This window comes from Neopsephotus bourkii, unplaced genomic scaffold, assembly GCF_033783945.1.
Source record: "Neopsephotus bourkii isolate Nb327-2 ecotype Australia unplaced genomic scaffold, CSIRO-AGI_Nbou_v1 NB_730, whole genome shotgun sequence".
NCBI lineage: Eukaryota > Metazoa > Chordata > Aves > Psittaciformes > Psittacidae > Neopsephotus > Neopsephotus bourkii.
Window position 1 is genome coordinate 2,961,567 of NW_026901228.1, and position 21,778 is coordinate 2,983,344.

The window sequence follows — 21,778 nt, forward strand, 5'->3', positions numbered from 1 at the left end:
AGTTACAGCTCAAGAGTGTAAAATATATTGGTGTTTACTTAAAATGAAAATGCAGATAATAAACAAGCATTACTGCAGGGATCTGTGCATGCAGAACGCCAGGATATAGTTGTATCTCAAAATTACATTTTTAGTCCACGACTCTGACAACTTTGCCCCTATAGTTCTCTATTTCTCCTCATCTGTTGGGTTTTTTTTTCAGTTTCCCTGTTCATCACCCCCCTGCCAACTTCAGAGGCTGAGTAGAGCAAAACTATTTTTGTTGCTTCCAGATGTGTTCTAGGTATGTGTAGGAATGGGTGTCATTTAAGTTTAAATTGAGGGGATTGGGCTAACACGACTGGTTTGCAATAATGTTTGGAAAGAATAGAGAGATCGGCTTTTTTCTGTAATTTCTCCTCTAATTTTTTTGTTTTCCACCTGGTGAATCCATGTTCTTTGTAAGTTCCTAGCACTCTGTCCTGCAGCTGTGAACATTGCTAACTTCTATCTGTTACGCTATTGATCTGCTCCTCCACTAAAGTGAAACATTTTGGTTTAAAACCAATTTCATTATAATTATGTGTGTATGCTTGTACCTGTATGGGAGAAGAGTGCCTTTGCACTGGTGTCAAAGGGGGGGGTGGGTGGGTGGGGGGAAACCAAAGCCAGCAGTAACAAAACCCTCAATACATATATACATCTGGTTTTTGGTTAACTCTCGGAGGTCATATGTTTGGTTGCTGTGTGGGTCAAAGTCTGGAGTAGCAGGCACATGACTGTTTCTTTATACGATGCTAAGTATTTGCACAAGAATTTCATCATCCTCTCTCAGGACAGCTGCCAACTGCTGGATAACATGGTTTCACTGTGGAGGGGAAAAATGAGTTTTGTATGTAAAATTACTTTTAAGACCATAGCACTTCTTGACATGAAGGTCAATGTGTGCCTGAATTACTCTAAGTAACTGAGTTTATTATAATTCCTGTCACATCCCCTTGCTGCAGCTGTGACACTGTGCTATGTAACTTATTTAATTATACAGTTGTGTATCTGTTGTTGGGTAAGCTATGAATGTTTAGATTTTCTTTCTCTGCAATTCTGTAATTTAAACAAATTCACTGAAGTGTATTTAACCTGAAGTAATCCAGAATGTTCACTGCTTTGGGCTATGCTTTGTAGGAACTTTCTTCTGCAAAATTGTGCCCATGAAAGAAATGTTGTCTTTGTGAAGATGGGAAGGAGAATCAGCCCTTATGTGCTGTGCATTTATGTGGTATTCCTTTGGTTTTTAAAGCAACTTCAATTCAGAGTGCTATTTGTGCTTTCAGTGGGTAGATTTTGATGGCATGGACCTGTACTGCAATCTTGTATGCTTATACATGTGCACACCACCAGTTTTCCTTACAAAGAGTTCATTTGGACACTAACCTGAAAATATCAAAGGTTTGTTGGTTGAGCTTCATTTAGCAATCTGTTAACTGTTGGAGGGCAGAAAGTGCAGGACGTTGGACATTTGCTCTGAGGATATTGATACAGCTTTTTAGTCAGGGATTCATTGACAGCACCATGCTGGGTAGAAAGACTGTAAGTAACATCTTGGAATATTTAACGAAAATGTTAAAGTGGGGGCAAGGGGACTTCACAGTTTTCTCATTTTGGTTTTTTTTTTAACAGACATCAATATACAATTATAGACAGAGGGGTAGATTTGTAGAAATGTTGAAAGTGGATCTAAAAGTAGGACAAATTATCAGTCTTATAATTAAGCATAATGGACCTTCTTGTGTAACTTTGGTAAAATGGCTTGCTAATATTCACACCTTTTTTTCTGTTCAGTCAGTAAATTATGCATAAAGGACAAAACAGGATATTTGTCACTTGTGTCTGACTAATGCTCACCTATTGTCTTTTATACTCTTAAAATGGGAGATGAAGCAGTGAGGCTGCTACCTGCCAATAAAATATTCAGTAATGACTGTTTCCTTAATTTAAATTGCATATGGTCTTTCTGAAAATGAAAAATGCCAACGGGCATTGGTGGATTCTTTACCTTGTATCAGTATGCAGCACAGGAAACTTCTCTGGAAGAGTTAAAAGAGCAAAGCAAAAAAGAAAAAAGCTGACTTCGTCATCTATATTTATTATGTCACAAAGTGTAATAAAGTTTCAAGGAAAGGAAGAAAAAATGCTTTTTTTTTTTTTCCTAGAGTGGGTGGTGAAGGCAAGTCATTTCACTTAAAATTGTGATTATTTTTACTCTAAGTTGTCTGGGGAAAAAAAAAAGTCCTAATAAAGAGTAGTGTTTATTTGACGCCCCGGGGCAGCTTTAACTGCAGGGATCATGAGATGGTCGAGTTCGAGATTCTCAGGACAGTGAGAAGGGCACACAGCAAGCTCACTGCCCTGGACTTCAAGAGAACAGACTTTGGCCTCTTCAGGAGCCTGCTCAGTAAGGTTCCATGGGATAAAGCCCTTGAGGGCAGGGCTGATGGCCAATATTCAACTATTACCTGGTCCAAGATCAGGAGTTTTGCATCCCAAGAAGAAGGAAATGGGGTAAGGCCAGGAGACCTTCATAGATGGATAAGGAGCAGCTGAGGAATTTCAGAAGGAATTTTTTCCTTCTTTTGAAGCTTATAGAAAGTGGAAGTGAGGACAGGTGGCCTGGGAAGAATGCAGGGACATTGTCTCGGAAGCTAGGGCTCATGTCAGGAAAGCTAAGGCCCAGTTAGAACTGAGTCTGGTCAGGGGCATCAAAGATACCAGCAATATCAGGAAAGGCTTCTATAGGTATGTTTCTCACAAAAGACAGATTAGAAATAACGTGGGCCCTCTCTGGAAGGAAATGGGAGAATTGTCTACCCCGGTTTTGGAGAAGGCTGAGGTTCTCAATGACTTCTTTGACTCAGTCTTCACAGGTAAGGGCTCTAGCCAAGCCACTCAAGACTTGGAAGGCAGATGCAGGGACTATGAGAATGAAGATCTGAGGCTCATTGTAGGAGACGTTCAGATGCGAGATGATAGGGCCACGAGGATGATAAGCACCTCCTATATGAAGACAGGATGAGAAAATTTGGGCTGTTTAGCCTGGAGAATAGAAGGCTGTGTGGAGACCTCATAGCAGCCTTCCAGTACCTGAAGGGGGCCTACAAGGATACTGGAGAGGTTCTCTTTATCAGGGACTGTAGCGATAGGACAAGGGGAAATGGATTTAAACTTAAACAAGAGAAGTTCAGGTTAGATATAAGGAAGTGCTTTACTCTGAGGGTGCCGAGGCACTGGAACAGGCTGCCCAAAGAAGTGGTAAATGCTCCATCCCTGGCAGTGTTCAGGGCCAGGTTGGGCAGAGCCTTGGGTGACATGGTCCAGTGGGAGGCGTCCCTGCCCTTGGCAGGGGGGTTGTAACTAGATGTTCTTAAGGTCCTTTCCAATCTTAACCCTAAACATTCTATAATTCTATGATTCTCAAGGTGGGAATTACATTTTAGACTGATGGGTCTGAATTTCAATTTGAAGAGGATACAGAGTGTAGCTTTTGGCTAAATGAAGATAATTGGATGGAATAAAGGTGTGCTGTTCTTATACAAATGTATTTCCTCTACATGTAGAAACCAACAAATGACTCATGAACTACTGTAAAATAATCTCATGGGACTCTCTTCTTCAGCAATTAAAAATTGAACAATGTCAGTCAGAAAAAAAAAAAAATCTAAAAACCCAAGCAATTCTGGTATTCCCTCTAATTCCCATTCAAAGGCAAAAATATTTTCTTACTCTCGTCTCAGAATTGGATCTCTGCGATTTCATTCCTCAATAGGATTTTGATTGATTTTATATTAGTAGTTTTATCTTATTTCATAGTGTTTGTATTAAATCAGATACTTCTGAGCACTTAATCATTTTTGGCTTCTAGATTTTTGTATTTGTTATTATATTTGCTGTCAAAATTTAATATAAATAAGAATCACAGTAAATGTAAGTCATTGATCAGATGCAGCAAACTACAGCAATGACAGGGAACCAAAAGCCTGACCTAGAAGTTTTTGTCCATAATAGAGACACCTACTGACTTCACTGGGGTTTGGGTCAAGCCTCAAATGGAAACAGAACCCATCTATGCTTGCCAGACAGGTCAGTGGATGACCTGGAATGTGACAGTCATAAATCCACTGTAATAACTTTGTGTCATTACTGAAAAATTATGACTAGTAAGACAAATATTAGAATGCTGTGCTCTGTTCACATGGTGTAAGCAGAGAATCTACTGACCAGATGAGAGTGATCTGGTGTACAGAACCAAACTGTCCTTCAAGCACCCTTAGCACCCACCTCCTGATCATAAATTACAGGGCATTAGCTGGCATTGCCTGTGTGGACCCCAGGAGATTAGAGGATCCCAACAATTCCTCATAGGCTGTGTACAGGAGAGGACATGAGTGATAGGAGTATCAGCACTGCCTGGTCTCTCTCTTAGGGACTAGGGGAACTGAGCATCACTGAACAAATATTCCTAACTCAAGTGAGCTATGTGCTTGAGAGATTAAAGGATGACTCCTCTTACTTCAGGATGACTCCTCTTACTTCAGGAGCTATGTCACTAGGGAGCAAAAAAAGATATTAGCTCAGGTGGGAAGGGTTTTCTGCCTATATAGAAAAGACTGCGCAGACTACTGTGTGGTCCTTTTATCTGGAAGAAGGCAGTGAGGCTTGAATTCCAACCCCTTCTCCAAGGATTGATGCCATAATTTTTGTTAAATGCTCATTATTAAAAATAGAGGACTATATCTTGATTGTGTGAGTATGTAGTGGACATGCTTTAATCAGAATGCCCATACTAGTATTGTAAATCAAAGAAATAAGGCCTTGGAAACAAAAAGTAGTTTTACTTTCCAAGTTCCTATCTCAAGATTTCTTGAAAAGAAACCCTGATTTACTCATTAAGCCCATGGGTTCTTAAAATTGGTAATTTGGAGAAGTGAAACTGAAGTTATCTTACAATGTCTTTAGATTATAGCAATGTGCCTGTATCAGTGATGGCTATAGTGTCCATGACCCTAGCATGTGTTGATTCCAGCCAGCTCAGGCACTTTAGCATCACACCAAATTGCTTGTCTGGGTGCAGCCCTCTGCCTCTTAGAAACCTTGAAAAGCACTCTGAGAAACAAGATGTTATAATATCTTTTTTTCACGCATTTTTGCAATTTTATTTTCCTTTTTACCAGCTAAGGGATGATTAGGATGAATGAGTGGGAATGATAAATTTGGTGACAATAAGAAGGTGTGAAAAACCTGTGTGGAAATAGCACAAAAATAAAATATCCCCAGTAACTCCCAGGAAAGGTGAACATTAGCTAAATGAACTGTGGTCTTAAAGAGCTCAACTGGCTTTTTTGTTTGTTTTTATTTTTTTTAACTCTGTGTGCTAGTGGGAAAGGAAAAAATGCTACTGTGTAACATACTGAGTCTGCAGAGGAAAAAGAAAAATTTCTTATCATAAGCTAAATGATAGCAAATTGAGCCAGGTAACTAGGACCATGCTGGCTGTTTGGCTAGAGTATAAACAGGTTTGGTTCAGTTGATACTAATGAGGATGTGCTTGCTAGGACTTTATATTTCAATGCCAACTGTTGTCATACCATTATGTATCAATGAAACTGTCCTAGATGCTCTTGAGAGGTTGGCATAAAAATTTTGATTAAAAAACCCTAATCTGCATTTATGGATTCATTGTGAAATAATTAAGACAAATGTGTCATAAAGGTTTTCAAACAAACAAACAAACAAGCAAGCAAACTTGGAATATGCCATCGCACTCATTCTCAGAATCCCTCTTCTACAAATAAATAAGCTAGGTTAAGTGACAGTGAATGTAATGCTCAGTTGGCTGTAACCCACATAATTGTCAGTGTTCTATCCATAGCTTCCTGGATAACTATCTGTAGTATACTACTGTCTTTAAGAAAAGATAGCTGGTACTTATGGAGGTTATGTACTTATGGAGGTTATGTGCTGCATATTATGTGCTAATCTGCCCTATGTCGGCCTATATGCTAGGGTTTTTCTATTGTACCAAAACTCTTGGGGATGTTTGAAAGGCAGGGATTGTTGTCTACCTATACAGTTCTCTAAACTGGGCCAACCACCAAGCACCTCAATGAACCCCTTGATTTCCTTCTGCAACAATGCAGCAGGCAGCACTGATGAAGTTTTGCCCTGAAGTGCAGAGTACATGTCATAAATTTTCTTTGCGAATATATTTGTAAAGTCAAGTGCACCAGTGCTATCTTGAACATCAGGGTGATTGTCTCTGAGCATTACAGGTACATAACTCCATTTCTTATCAAGGTCAATGAGCTTGTAAATTTTGCTGTTGGTTTTGGATATCCTGTTAGAACCTATGATCTGTCATGTGTGCAGCTTGACTTCTTCCCTAAGACAAACAGCTAAAGCACCAGGAAATTTGGTATAGCTAAAAGGAAATATTAGTTAAAGGTTCTGGTCCTGAAATCTACATTTGTAATGATGTCTCTGTCTGTCATGTGTATCCTGCCCTTGTACCTGAGCACAGCTGTACACAAATACATCCTCCTATTTTTAAGTCAGAAAAGCTGGAAGAGGCTGAACGTTATACAGCCTGGAAACACCTTCAGTGTAGTTTGCACCTGCTATTTTCAGGAGCACACACTGCAAAAACAATAATACTGTCTCTGGCTTTGAGGTCTCAAAATTGTGAGTGACGTTTTAGTGCTTGTAACTGCTATCGGTCTGCTGGGAGAACTTAGAAGCTGCTGATAGAGGTTATAAAGGGAAGAACATTATATCTACAAAAAAAATGGTGTTTGGGGGTTACAGCAATATGTTGCTTTGGTAATACTTGAACTGGTTAGTTTTACCATTATTCAAATACTTCACTTTTTAAAAGCTTTAAATCAAGTAAATTTTGGTATTGAATGATGTGGCTTTAGTGGCTGTTTGTCAGCCACTTGTGAATATGCATACTGCAGAAGCTAAACTGTGGCATTTTTCATTTTAAGGTGAAATTGAATGACCTGAAAATGGATTCATCTTCTCCTGTGTTACCAGCAACCATTTTAGAACAAACTGCCTTGCGGCTAGGATGCAGTCCTGCAGACAAGAAACTTGCTGTTCACTTAGATGAAGAAGATGAGTTAAAGCATCTTCGTGAATGTTTCTGTATCCCAAAAGTCAAGGATCTGCCTCCAAGTGAGAATTATATTTAGAAAGGAAGTGGGGGGAAAGGGTGGGGTTTCACATCTTTAGCATGTGTTTATCACAAATCTTTGGAAATCATTGTCACTTATGAGATAATTGAGCAATTGCAGTCATATCTGAGCACAGTATGTCCCTGGTGTTGCTAAATCAATCCATCAACTTATTCTAGCACCAAAAGCTTTATGCTCTCATTTCCTTCCTCAATAAAGTGTGAGGATATGGTACTTACATGGTGCTTATGCTGTCAGTCAGCTGCTTTGAACAATATAGTGGCTGATTGAAAATTATAGGCAGAAGTATTTCTATCTAATGGTTTGAAATGGCAATGTTGCTTACAATAGTTCAGAGAAGTTGCTTCCTTCATATAATATAATTTGGTGTTATCTATCTAGTTATAATTATTTAAGTTAATGAAAGAGACAATACATATATTAACATTTATGCCTTATTGCTGCTAGTAGAAATGATTTTTGTCCTGAGGCCAAATAGAAGACTGGGCCTCAGAACAAATAATTGATCTGAGCAAATAATTCATAATAAATCCTTTTTATTTGAAGATCTTTCCCACTTTCCTCATGATTGCCTGCAAGTAGATAACTGCACATTTATTCAATGTAGCCATGCAAAGTGATTCTTTAATTTTTTTTCCGCTTTATTCCTCATCTGTCAGTTGTTTCAAGGAGCCTGTTTCATGCCTGGGCACGTTATGCAGGCAGGAGGGGTGCATGGAATGGCTGGCATTATGGGAGGGAAGCATCTGCTTTGGTTTATCATCCCCAGCCCAGCGAAAGTACAACACATTTCCATGGGGTTTTTTGTACCTGATGCTGCTGTGTCTGGCCAAAACCATGCAGGTAAACCCAGTGGGAGCACCCATCTATGGAGCCAGCATGGCTCTTCTGCTTCCCAAGTCTTGTCTGGGTTTACTTTCAGGTCATGTGTCAAATACATGTGGAACAAAGGCTGTTTGATACCTCTGTGACAGTTTTTAGTTATTTCCTTTCAACCTCCATTATTGTTTTTCAATTTCTGTAATATTTAGATCCAAAGACTGCTGATGTTTTGTAGGGGTTTGTTTGCTTTTCCCTACAGTTACTATAATCATTAGTCCAGAGAATATGGATATGTAAGTTTCAGTGAAGGTAAGTAGTCTACAAAGTAGTGTCAGTCAAACAGCACAGAGAACCTACCATTCTTGTGTTCCCCAAATGAGGGGGTTTATTCCTCTTCATTTTCCCCTGTCTTTCTTTTCTGTGCTTTGACTGTCATCAGGAACAGCTTCCCTGCTGAAAAACAGCAGGAGGGTAAATATATACATATTTACATTGTGTCTATACCATAGAGACAGATCTCCTATGACATTTATCTGAGCACAGGAGCTTGATAATATGCTTCTGAAGATAAATGTCATTACAGATATTAGCCGTCAAATATTCTTTATATATTTACATAAAACATTACAATAAGGTTTTAAAATGTGGCCTTACAAGCAGCAGACAAGAATATCCATAGGAAAGAACTTTAAGATGGTGTACATAAAAATACTTAGAAAGTCATCATAAGAGTTTAATTTCGTTATCAACTTACAGACTGTTTATTTATTGTCTCAATCAAGTGGAAACCACTAGCTGACTAACTCCCTGGCAAATCTTTGAGGTTTTTCTGTGCAAGCATGAGGGACAAGGCTCAGGTGACAAAATAAGAAAAGATGACAACAGAAGATTTAGAGAAATGTTTGGATCTCCTCTCTCTTCTCTAAGCTGACAACAAAGTCTCTTCAATATTCTCTCATGCATTGCAGGATGGAGTTAAGAATGACTGGATGATGGCAGTTGGGAACCAAATCACCAATTTGATTAAGGCTATGGCTTGTGCTTTGTCAGCTTGTAAATGAATAGAGCATCATTTGTATGTCTTGGGAATAAAAAGATACCCTGGTGTGGAAGTCTTGAGCTATATTTCCCTGAAGAGATGATTAAAGGAAGTGGTTAACTGTATAAATCTGTCTTCTTGTTTGGAGGGCTTGAGGTGGGGTATAGGAAGTTGTGAAAGAAGTGGTTTTTTATCCTTCAGCAAAGGATAGGACATACATATGTATAAGCAGATTTAGTCCTTTCTTTCTGGATAGTAAAGACATTGATTTTTCTCCTTTTTTTTTTTTTTGACTGAATATTTCTCAAAATAAACCTGCTTTTTCTAGAAATTGTAGAAATACCTCTTTAATGTAGACAAATGGGTATAATCAGTATGCACAACAATGTATGCCATTAGATTCGACCAGTTTGCATGAATCTGAGTAGGTGTGAATGTAATTTATAATGTATTTAATCTTAATGCAAGTCATTGTTAATGTATTTTATTTTTTTTTAATTCAGGCTACTCTAAGGACACATTTCAATAATTATCTCCTGTTTGTTTTGTACTAGTCTTTATTTCATGAGTTGTGCTTATTTCCTTTTTGACCTGCAATCTATATTGAAATATTCAATCACAGCTCCTCCAGAAATAAAAAGGGTCAATACTGTGAGAAGTAAGGGTAAATCAATTTGGGGAAAGACAAGTGCTAGTCTTTATACAACAAATATGTTCCTGTAAAGAATATCACAGTGACCAGGGAAATGTTGGAGCGCAAGAATATGCTGGTCAGGAGAAGCTGTGAAATGACAAAAATGCTGCTAAAAACAAGCCTAGTTTGAGAAGCAGCAGTGGTCCAAAATGAGTCTTTTAACAATGTTAGAGAAAGGAAATTAAACTTTATTTCATGAAAAAGAGTACAGCCCTATATAGACTTGATAACATATGTTAAAAGAATATCCAGTGTAGCAGGTGTATGAGCAGAAAAATACACTTTATCAAAGTTGCAGTACTGTATCTCTCCAACAGTGACCCTGTGGAGAGGACTGTAGTGCAAGAAAAGCTAACTTTTTTATAATTCCTTACTTGTTTTAATGCTTAATTGGAGCAAAAAGAGTATTTGTGAGGTTAAACTCCAAATACTTGAGCAAAGGCCCTTCTGTCTATTCCCAATGAGATAGTTTGATTGTGTTTTTTCATAGGAAAAGAACTGCTAATAGAACCAACCTAGGAACATGAATAATATTTATGCCTTTCTGTTTTCATTCATATTAGAATAGAAATGAAAAACAGACACAGCATCTGTAAAACAGATTAGATTGAAATTGCTCTCTGATTTATGCTTTTTAAAAGCTTCTAAAGCTTTAATTAAGTAATTACCCAAGTTGTCTATACTTCTGAAAAAAGTGTTTCTGGTGAAGTTCAGTAAGTTGGCAATTGTTAATGCAAAAGATAGTAAGAAATCTTTTCCAAGCATCCATTTTACTTTTCTGCAGTCCTAACATAAAATTTTCAGACAGAAATGCAACCTTATCATTAATTTTTAGCATATGTCTTAACATGTACATTAATTTGCTCTTCTGAGGTATACCAATTATATTTACAGAAAATATTAGTGTTAGCTTTTGGGGTATTGTAAGCATAGGTATAGATGAATGCAAATTAATTACTACTTCTAGTAGGTCATCATCACTTGTCCCTCCAAGAATCTCTAAATGAGAAATAATAGAAAAAGGCAATGTTTGTATTGATAGATGATGCCATGGAGTAATTAGATTGCTCAGAATCTCACTAGAGCTAGTATTTATAAATTTCTAAGGCCTTGCTTTTCTCCTAATCATTGAAAGGATGTGTCAACACAGATTTCCTCTTCAGGTAATGATGACATGAAGTGCAGCCCACAATATATGCTGACAAGACAAGAACTTCTGAGATTGCCTTGAAATATTCTGTGCAATGACTACATTTTTCTAAATAGTGATTTAATCATGAAGGGAGAACTTATATGAAAGACAAAGATTTACCTTTTATGCAAATTATTAAATTGCATAAATTAATGCAATTTATTTAAAAATGCATATTATTAAATGCAAAATTCAAGTAATTTCACAACTCAGTGTAGGAATGCAATGATATGGAAGAAAAGTGTTCAGGAAAATGCTCCTTATTCATTCACCATTTGTTACAGATCCGACAAAATCAGTGCCAGAGGCTGCTTCCCAGGCAGCCCCAGGGGACCTGGGGATTTGATGCTGCCTGAACTCAGCTCTAGAACAGGTGCAAGTGGACTCAGCTGAAAACTGCAGAAGGATGGGGGGAATAATTTCTTGCAAATTGCCCAGTTGTCCTCCTCCTTAGATGCTTTTGCAGAGTCACCTGAGTGGTCTCTGTGGAGGAAGGTCAGGATGTGGCACTTCAGTTCACATGTGAGGACCATGAAGTCCCAGGGACATGTGGAGTGGGCAGAGCTCTGGGTGGTGGCACACGTGTGCATGTGGACATATGCTGTCCCTCCTGTGCTCACACCCCTGTATGTGTTATTTCTGTGATTTCCCTCCACAGCTGATCTGGGCCTGGTGAATGGAGAGGAAAGCTGCATATACTTTGCTGGGAATTCTCTTGGGCTCCAGCCAAGACAAGTGAAAACTTACTTGGATGAAGAACTGGACAAGTGGGCTCAAATGTGAGTACACCATGGGGTATGAGAGATACTAACCCATGCTTCAAATGAGCACTCCATTTTATTTTGGGATCTGCCTTGGAAATGTGCAAGTAGAACAGTGTGTTAAAACCACTACAGCCCAGCAGTAAAACATGGTCAGTGTTTCCCAGCACTATTTATGTCTCCTTGTAAAGGTATGAGCCATAAAACAGACAAACTTCTAGCTGCTATAACCTGTGCTGTGCATACTCGCTCTGCTTTGGCTCGTCTGGGGGACCTGCACAGTTTAACCGTCCCCATCCAGTTGCTACATGTGCTTATACACAAGAGATACAAACTCATTTGGTTGCTGCTGCTTGCTAATGAGTGTGATTCAGTTTCTGACCCCATGATTTTCTAATTAGTATTTTTAACTGCATGTGGTTCACCCTGCAGGCCTTTCAATGGGCAGTCTATTGGAATAGCACCTTGCGCGGGTTCTGCTACTACCAGTGCTGGCAGGTTTTTGGCTCCTCTCAAACGAGGTCTCTGCCTGACAACTTCATTTTATTTAGGAAGCAACCCTGTCTTCTCAGTAACATCTTGGAGAGGAACTGAGTGGTTTACAACAGGCTCTGCCAGACAGACACGATGTAAGAGAGACAGGAGGACAAAGGAGAAACAACTTTCAGCATTGCAGGAAAGGGGCATAGTCATCATAAGAAATGGGAAGCTTTTTAATATATAGGGAGGAAAAAAAGTTGTTGTGTTTTTTTTTTTAATTATTATTATACTTGGTTTCCATAGAGAGTTTGTGCTTTGAAGTGCCCAGTACCTGCTTGAGCACCTGGTGCAGGGATGAGTAAAGAAAAATATAAATGAAAAACATGGAGCTGAAGATGGGAAAGGAAAATGACATCCAGAGGAGCGAGTGAGCTGGGAGAGAGACAAACACTTTCATAGGATACAGTGTATGTGTGAAACAGATGTAGTTTCATGGTGAGAGAACAGAGGAAATATGGGAAGGCAGAAGAGCGAAAAACTAATTCTGCTGACTGGGCAGCCTTGTTTCAGTAGAAATGGTCTAGATAAGGGCTTCGCGATGTAAATATGTAAGCTCTCTAGCTGCTCTTTCGCTTGTTAATATATGAACACTGGAGGTTAATAAAAATGGTTTACTGTTTCCTGTTTGTAACTTGTATTCTTATAAGTGAGACGGTTGAGAATGAATATGAACTTTGGGAAGTAATTGTTCTTCCTGATTATTCATTCATCTTGGTGCTGCAGTTTGTCCAGTCTTTTGAAAAAATTGCAATCGTCTCCATTCCTATCTGGTTATCCTACTTTAGCAAGAAAACAGGTGAGCTCTTTCAAAAGGTGAAAGTCAGTACTCTTAGCTGTTAATGATGCAGTTGGAGTGCAAACATGTTTCAGCTCCTTCACTCTACCTTTTTCACTGGTTCACTTCCATTCTTATGTTTGTCTTTGCTACAGGAAAGGATTTTTTTTTTTCTCAGTGATTAAAAAAATCCAAAAGAAAAAGGTAGGCATCATATTTCTCCAGAAGATCAAAAGTGCCTCCAGTATCTGTATCTAAGGGGGAAATACGGCTGAAAATGACTTCAAGCCATCAGAAGAGAAGCAAATGCAGAAAGGCTTTTTGATAAAAAATACTGCTTGGCCCCAAACACCTTACCTAGAATGAATCAGGAAGTTTAAAAACAAACAAAACCCTTAACCAAACAAAGAGACTCAAAACACAAGACAAACCAAAATTGAAATAAAAAAAAAACAAAACACCTGGAACAAATATTCAGCTAGTTGCAGGTGCATCTAATCAACTGAAAAAGTCAGGGTAAGGTCAAGCCTAATTTGAACAGGGCAAGGTAGGATGCTGGGGAGTCCAAAGGAACAGGTGTTTGGAGATGTAGAAATGAGTACTTTTATTCCAGGTACCAAGAACAGCTTAGCAAAATCTAGTCTAAGGTAGTAGCTGTTACCAGCAGAAGCATATTCAATGGCTCATGTGTTGGCAGTGTGGAATTTACTGCCTGTGGTCTAAACAGGTAGTGAAAGTCTAAGGAATTGCATACAAATTAGGTACATCCTTCAAGTCAGCAACAATATAGATTCTGGCTTTCTTATAAATTGGTTTATTGCATTTTCTGAGTTTTGTGTCTTGGGACTCATCCGAAATAGCTACCAGTCTATTTAAGCGGGTTTTGCTGCTTCTAATTAATGGTAAGAGTGAAAAAGAAGAATATGCAGTAGCTGTGGTCAAGTGCAGGGAAGCTTGTAGATTCAGCTCTGTGTAGTGATAGCAATTAACTAGGGAAAGGCCTGGAGAGAAAAAGGCCTTCTTGTGCATTTCTTGTATTCCCTCTTACAATGTCACTGCCCCTTCTACCTGGGCCCAGCTTTAAATGGTGGGTTATAGCTTTCTCCTCTTACATCATCTTCCTCACATATATTTTCTGGTTTGGTATTCTTAATCCTTTTTTTTTTTTTTTTAGATCTAAAAGACCAAAGTTCAAGTGACTTGCTTGGTTCGAGAAAGGCCTATAGGTGCTTTGCAGTGTCCTGTTTTGCCTTTCCCCCACCAGAACTGTTTAATATATTTTATAGAATCATTATTGCATGCAAACATACTTGCTGCAGGGGGCAATGTATCTTACGTCTGAGTAACTCATTAAAGTGGACTATTAAACAGAAGGGAGTCTGTCATAGCTGGTTGTTATGCCCTTGTGAGGGGCTGTTGAGGTGATTGTGGAGTGGAGAACCTGCTGTGTGGAAACCTTGAGGATTAGAGTTGTTTAGCTGGGCAAAAATAAGACTGAAAGGAAAAATGATCTCTGTCGATGTATTAAGGGGTAAACCTTTGGGGGGGTGAAGGAGCCACTTATGTGAAATAACATGCGGGCACAGTAAGTATAAACTAGGAATTAATAAATTGAGGCTAGAACAAAATATTTATATATATGCTTTTAAGCACTGAAGCAATCTGGCAACAAGCTTCTGATGTGAACACAGTAGACAAAACCTTCAAGTCTGTGGAAGGCTTTATAATATAACATCTGAGGCAACAAAGACTGTTTTCACAGAGTCGAAAGGTATCTTTGGTTCTATGTGTTGAATTAATCCTGCAAGCTATAACAGCCCTGCAAACAGGAGTGCAGCTTGGTGGGGCTTGGTTATATTCTGTTTGACAAGCCCACTTCTGCCATTCTGCAGAAGTCATCTCTGCACTGTACCTTTCATCAGGCTGTATGTCAGAGATGTAAATGCCTGGTTTAATACCCTGAGATTTTTAGGTTCACCTTCTATCTACTGCTTCAAAAATTTCTTTTTTCTTTGGGTATTATCTTCCTTTCTTTTGTCTGTTTCTTTGCTTGAAACCATGGTCATACTTAAAAAGTCTATGTTGGCTTATTAAATACCTTGCCTCAGTTTTGGCAAGGAAGCAAGAATAAAATTTCCACTTGAACAAGATTTGGATGAGCACAGAAGATTTCTGAAGCTGGCAATTAATTTAAATCCCTTTTCTCACCACCTTTGAAACTTTGGGATCATATCAGAAAATGTGTTTCTAGCTCCCCTAGCGAGCTTTAAATCAACAGTGAGTAAAATGTGGCATAGTGATTCCTTGCCAAACTGAAAAAAAAAAATGTGGTAACTGACTAAAAATTAATTTGGACAATGAAAAACTGTCACAGTAGTTTAAGAAATAGTTCTGTTTGTATGAAGTTTTATGATTTGATGTGCCACATTTTGTATTAATGAATTTGAGTACCTTGATTCAAATCTCTTTTGCTACCTAGGGTGCAGTGAAAACAAAGTGAGACATAGGCTGTCCGTGTCTGAGGGGAATGCCAGAAGTGCTGCAGTTGTGTCCTTAAATATTATTACCCCCATTGCCTACCAGAGCTGAGAGAGGGGTGGCATAATATACAGAGATATAAATTCTCTGAGGTAGAGAATAGAATTTTACAACCTAAGTATAATATGATGTATTGTGCCGTCAGCAAAGTCTACAGAGTTTCATGTGATTAAAATAAAAGAAGTGTCCAAGAATATGCCTTTAACTACCAGTTTAGCTGCAATAATTTTTGTCTCTTGGCATTTATATTGGCCATCAAGAGGGAGGCAGACTGTAAGCTGTGTTGTAATAATAATATGAATAACAATAAATGCTGCCTCTTCCTTCTTCCAATACACTTAAATTTGCATGTTTTCTTCTTAAAATAAGATATTCTTATGGCCAACATATCATATCTGTTTTCACAATAACTTGGAAATTCGTTCTGAAATTTTGTTAATTCTGTGTGCTGGTAAAATGAGCTTTCATTAGTAAATTCCCATTAGAAGGACACTAATGGCTATAAAAACAGAGAACGTTAATGAAAGAGAATCCCATAGCTAGTTAGGGCTTCTTTTTCTCATTATGTTTCGTATCCTCTTTCAGAAATACAGATCCCTTTGGGCTGGCAACCACAGAAAATCTTTGTGGGTTTTTTTTTTTTTTTTTTTTTTTTTTTTTTTAATTTTTTTTTATTTAAAATTCTGTATTATCCCAAGTCCCTTGATCGCTATATTACAGTTAAGGATAAGAAGGGAAATTAGCAATAAACGTCTTGCTGTTTGTGAGATATATATGACTGTCTTTAGGGAATGCAGCTGTATTATAGCTTATAAAAGGGAGGAACTTTTAGCACTAATCCTGCCCCTTACCACATTTTCTCTCCTACCCATGTACTCCCTTTATTCCTCATCTGTGTAATGTTCTTGTAAATGAGTGCTGTTTCATACTGCCCGCTTTCTGCTATCAAAGTCTCATCAGAGAGCAATTCTAAAACAGGGAGAAACAGCTAGTGTACCGTGACCTTATCCATATTAGGGTTTGGTGTCCTCCTTGTCATCTGTGTGGTGCTGGACTCATAGGGTCATCTGTATGGTGCTGGACCTTTTGAACATAGGGAAGTTCTGTATCTGTAAGAGCTGTTCAGTTGTACCTGTGCCCTTCTTCAGCTGCTGACCTAAACTAATGGTATTTTGCAAGGATGAGAGGTATGAAGTGGCTGATACAAATTGTGCTTTTTGGAGCAGTTCCTCTGTTCTTTAGGACTAGAACTGCAGTTCTTTTGGAAACCTAGGAGGTGTGAATTAGACCCTAGTCAATAAGAAAGGGTCTGACTGAAATATTCAGGTAATTTGTGAGGGAGACAGAATGAAATTCTACCTGGGAAGGGAAAGTACAAGGTGGATAGGGAAAACCAATATTTTAAACGTGAGGTAGTGTCTCATGCACCCTCCTTTCTCATATCTTAATCTGCCAGATGTCCTCTTATGACTTTGAGTGAACATTGTGGGCCTGTTCTTCTTTAAAAGGTTTATTACTTGTTTGTGGGTTTTTTCCCCCCCCTTTTTTTTTTTTTTGAGGAGGAGGAGGAATTTTGTTTGTTTGTTGGTTTGTTTGTTTGTTTTCCCTTATCACAGCTCTTAGAGATTCTTATTTGCTCTCTACCCCGTTTTTTCTTGGTTTTGATCCTGTTTTGAAACTGCTTCATATTTGGTTTGCCTCAACCCGCATGCAGCCTGGTATTTCTGACTCCACTAGTACCCTGTGGTGCTCAGCAAATACAAAAATCATCCAGTGTGAGATAGGAGCCCAGAGCAGTGTTCCCCTGGATTAGCAGCATTATTACTTTTCTCAATCTGCCTTCATTTGCATTTAAATCTGTATGCTACATCCTGCATGTTCAAGAATCTTTACAACTTTTGATTTATATATGCATGATGACTATCTTAGGAGTTTACTTCTCTGTCACAGTTGAACCAAAAATTAGTTCAGAGCACTTAATCCAGAACCACATGTACATGTCTGTCATTTTGGAGTAGTGATGTATTCAGGTTTAAGGTGACTTTGTGATTCACTGTAGACAGGAACAATTTGCAGAATTAAGTTTTTAGACACTCACTGTCAAACTCAAAAGCTTTATGGACACTTAGATCTAGAACAATTTGGCAGGGAGAAGATAAGCACTAAGGCTTAGCAATCAGCTCTGTTTGAGCAGGTCCTTCCCTGCATATGCATTAAGTACCTGTGGGTTTATGCAGAAGGGTGAGTTCAGACAGGAGATTCAGGAAGACAGAAATTGTTTCTGACAAGAAACACCTCCATCTGGAGTAAGGCAGTATTCCAGCCTACCATCCTCTGCATGATGCAATGTTCAGGTAGAAATGCAGGTGGGGTAACTTCAGGGTGATCTTTGCTCTCTGTGGTTTATGTGAGCTGGGGTTAGCAGGGTGCCATACTGCACTGGGCACCACCATGTCCTCTCCTGGTACGCCCGTTCTTGAAGTCATCTTGTACTCACACAGGAACTTCAAGGGGACTTGTGAAAAAGTTATCATCTTTAATTTTGGGGGATTTCTAGAGGATTTTTTTTGGCAAAAATAGTTTTCAAGCAACCAAAAACTTCTCATAAACCAGCAAATTAATTACATTTCCTGAGAGCTTTAATGGCATGATGAAAGTGCTGTGCTCAGCTTAGGTAAGTCTCCTCCTCCTCCCTCCTCCAAAGGTGGGGTCTCAAAATCAGGTGTGTTTCTTAGAACTGATGCAGAGCATGTTTTCATCATTTGCCTCTTCCTTTTCAGAGGTGTTCATGGCCATTTCAATGGTCAGCGTCCATGGGCTTTGGCAGATGAGTGCATCCTGGACCTGATGGCTGAACTGGTTGGTAGGTATGAACTGCTGGAGAAAATCTTTCTCTGGAAAAGGAAACCAATTTGGGTTCTTTTCAGACTGAAAGTCCTGAAACTCTGTAACCAGAAAGTAGTTCCTTGCATGCCATTGTTTTAAAGTAGTTTTCCTGAGTGCCTTGTGCATGGAGTAACACTTTATGACTGCAAGCAATTTAAGAGATGAAAGTTTGCGATAATATATGAGCATATGCATATCATGAAACTAAATGCAGCAAAGGGGTTTTTGGAGCATCATAAACCACTTTGTCTACACATGAAGCCCTCTTCAAGGGCACTTGGCACTATAGATTCTCAGTTGCTCTCCTAAAAGTAAACCAATGAACTTTCACCTTTGAAAAATTATTTATATCTAGACAATCTCTGCTTTTCCTCCCTTCCCCACCACTAAATCCAGTCTCATATGAGAGTTGCTTATGTCAATGAAGCAGATAATTGGGGCAGGACCTGCTATTCGTAAGTACTCATTACCCTGCTCTACCCCTTGAGGAGTCTGCAGTGCTGCAGGACCTTGTCAGTAAATGCTTCTGGTTATTCTAGAGGCCGAGAAGGAGCCCTGGAGACTTTTGTTGAATTCAGCAGTCATAGAAGCAGTTGTGTGCATCTGAATGCAAATTTCCTCCGTCACCTCTTACTCTAACCTGTGTGTAGTTGCTGAAATAATCTTTCACTGTAATTTCCTTCAGAGCTGTTGCTGAGAGAATGGGGAAGAGAAATGATCTTGGCAGGGTGTCTCTCAGACTCTTTTTCTCCCCAACACTTAGAGCTCTTGTCAAGGCTAGGTTAGTAGATTTTAGAGAGATTTGGCCAGTATTTAAATTTAGCTGTCGAAGGCAACTGTCTATACTGACTGTCAGAACTGAATTATCATGTGTTCATTTGTGCCGTCACTAAGGAAAAATATTACTGTTAAGTTGACCTACTGTGCATGGGATATTGTCTCATAATTTCTTTCAACTATAGAAAAGTGTTTAATGACAAAGTTATGGTTTTTCTCCTTCAAGACAAGCAAATGGGGTCTGTACAACTGGAAACAGAGACGTTAAGGAATGTTTCATGACAACTTTGTATATTTATAAATGAAGTCACTTCCTGACTTCATGAAATTTTCAAATAGCTAAAATACAGGACTTTATTGTTGGAGCAGAATAAATATAAGAAAATATTGTTGTAGTTGGTCTATCCATGACATCAGCACTAAGATATCACAAATATGAGCATGGCTACACCACGCATTACTAGACAAGTGGTGCACAAAACAATTGCTCACCAGTCGCTGTCCGATGCTTAGCCCGTGTCTTGGCAACAATCAGCAGCTCCCGGCCAACTCCCCTCACTTTCTATACGGAGTGTGGAATACTGTGGTACAGAATACCCCTTTGGCTAGTTTGGGTCAGATGTCCTGGCTGAGCTTCCTCCAGGCTTCCTGTGCCCCTCCTCACTGTCACAGTATGGGACACTGGAAAGTCCTTGATTTGGGTAAGATTACTCAACAGCAACTGAAACATTGGTGTGTTATCAACATTATCCTCATACTAAATCCAAACCACAGACTGTACCAGCTACTAGGAATAAAATTATCTCAGCCCAAACCAGGACACTTTTCTTGCTTTCATTACACTCAAGGGCATGCTCAGTACTTTCATCCATTAACACAGAACATAAAAATGTGAGAATATAAAAGGATAGAGGGTGTTGAAATGCTGAATGCAGGTGATTTGAGGATTTCTCTAGTTAAACCAATCTTTCCTGGCAAGTGGCTGTTCTTGTTGTGGTAGAGTATAAGTGGTAAGCTGTGGGCAGGTGGGGAAATGTAACTTGTCATGCAGCTAGCCTGGTGCATAATAAGGCCTTCTGAAATTGAAACCTTGAATTTAGTTAAATGGAGGTCTGAGAATTTCTCTTATGTCTTAATAGAATGGGAAAGTAGTCACACTAACACTACATACGTTCAAGCACCTAAATTAGTAAAGTAACAAGGTAAAACCATCGATTCTTCTTACGTAACCAGGAGAGAAAGCCAAGATAACCTGAAGGGCAGTTTGAAGTACCTGAGTTATCATCCTTCTCTGCAACACCTTCTGTGAATGTTTGCCCCTGTTCTGTTTGCAAAATGTGTGCCCCCAGGAACTCCCCACAGGATGCTGGGGCAGGATAAACACTGACCTGCAGGTGCTGGGGTCGGTTTAGCCTTAGCTTTAGGTTAAGAGTCACTGCAGAAAGCAGAGTCAGGCTGGACCTCTTTTTCCCTTAGCCACCTGTCTTGGAGAGGATGTCAGCTCAGTGTGTATTATAATATTTTTTTAACTAAAAGGCATAGAGGCATATTCTGGGTGTAAGGAGAAGGAAATGAGAGCTTTGCTTAAACTTCATCAAATTGCTTGTCAGTCTCCTTATTTTTCTTTTCTTTTCCAAATTCTGTTGACACTGGTGCTTTTTTTTTTTTCTTTTTAAATCACAATGACCTTATTATAATTTTGTTTCTTTTAAATGAATATTTTAAAGTTTTTATAAAAATTATGGCTGAAGTCACCCTACCATTAACCTAATTTGCTTTTAAATTTTTTTTACTGGGAAATGTTTCATAGTCTCATTGCTTTCCTGAAAAGTAAAGGGTGTGTCATCATTATTGGTTTGAATTTTATTCTCCAGGATTTTTGGGGCTTTGTTTAATTGAGCTATAAAATGTGGTTTGGATTTAAATCTGGCCCTCAGATTTGCATTCCAGCAGGGTTCCATTTACATAATATTCCTTTTTTTTTTTTTTTTTCAGGAGTTTGATGAGTGATTCTTAGTATGCAAATGAATTAATATTTCCCAAATAATGGATACATTGGAATAAATTCTGAATTTTAAAATTTTAGGAAATAGTGAAACGGCTAAGAGAAGGAATGCAGGAACAATATTATATTAAAATGCTTTCTTCCAATGCGGTATTTATGATTAAGTACTGTTTACCCCCAAGGTGTAATACTATGCATGTATAAGTTGAGTGACTTCTGAATTTCCTTTTTTAGTGATCTTTATGTAAGAACATAAAGAGAATTTTGCCCTGTTTTTTATTCAGTGTTTAATATGTTATGGAGGAGGAGTAAAAATTGTCATTTCTCACTCTAAGTACTTGTAGTAAGTAAAAATTATTTGGTGGTATTTATTCAGGAATGGACTAAAGACTGTAAAAAATCTTTGTTCATTTAATGGTTTATAGTGCTATAACACATTGCTTATTAAGTGCAGTCACATTTGGTTGTTCAGTGAAAGTTACAGTAGTAAATACATTGTGAAATGCAGAGTCAAGGTCAGTGG

The 21,778-nt window shown here is 38.6% G+C and overlaps 1 protein-coding gene across 1 annotated transcript in view; it reads left to right on the top strand.

Annotated features, from left to right (window-relative positions):
- Window positions 1-1,443: 1,443 nt before the first annotated feature.
- KYNU (kynureninase) overlaps window positions 1,444-21,778 on the top strand; it is a 57,363-nt gene continuing 37,028 nt past the window's right edge. The window contains exons 1-4 of the mRNA XM_061354355.1: window positions 1,444-1,566; window positions 7,017-7,206; window positions 11,632-11,752; window positions 18,368-18,450. Of these exons, the coding sequence (XP_061210339.1) occupies window positions 1,549-1,566; window positions 7,017-7,206; window positions 11,632-11,752; window positions 18,368-18,450 (412 nt within the window). The 5' untranslated portion in view covers window positions 1,444-1,548. The remainder of the gene's footprint in view (window positions 1,567-7,016; window positions 7,207-11,631; window positions 11,753-18,367; window positions 18,451-21,778) is intronic.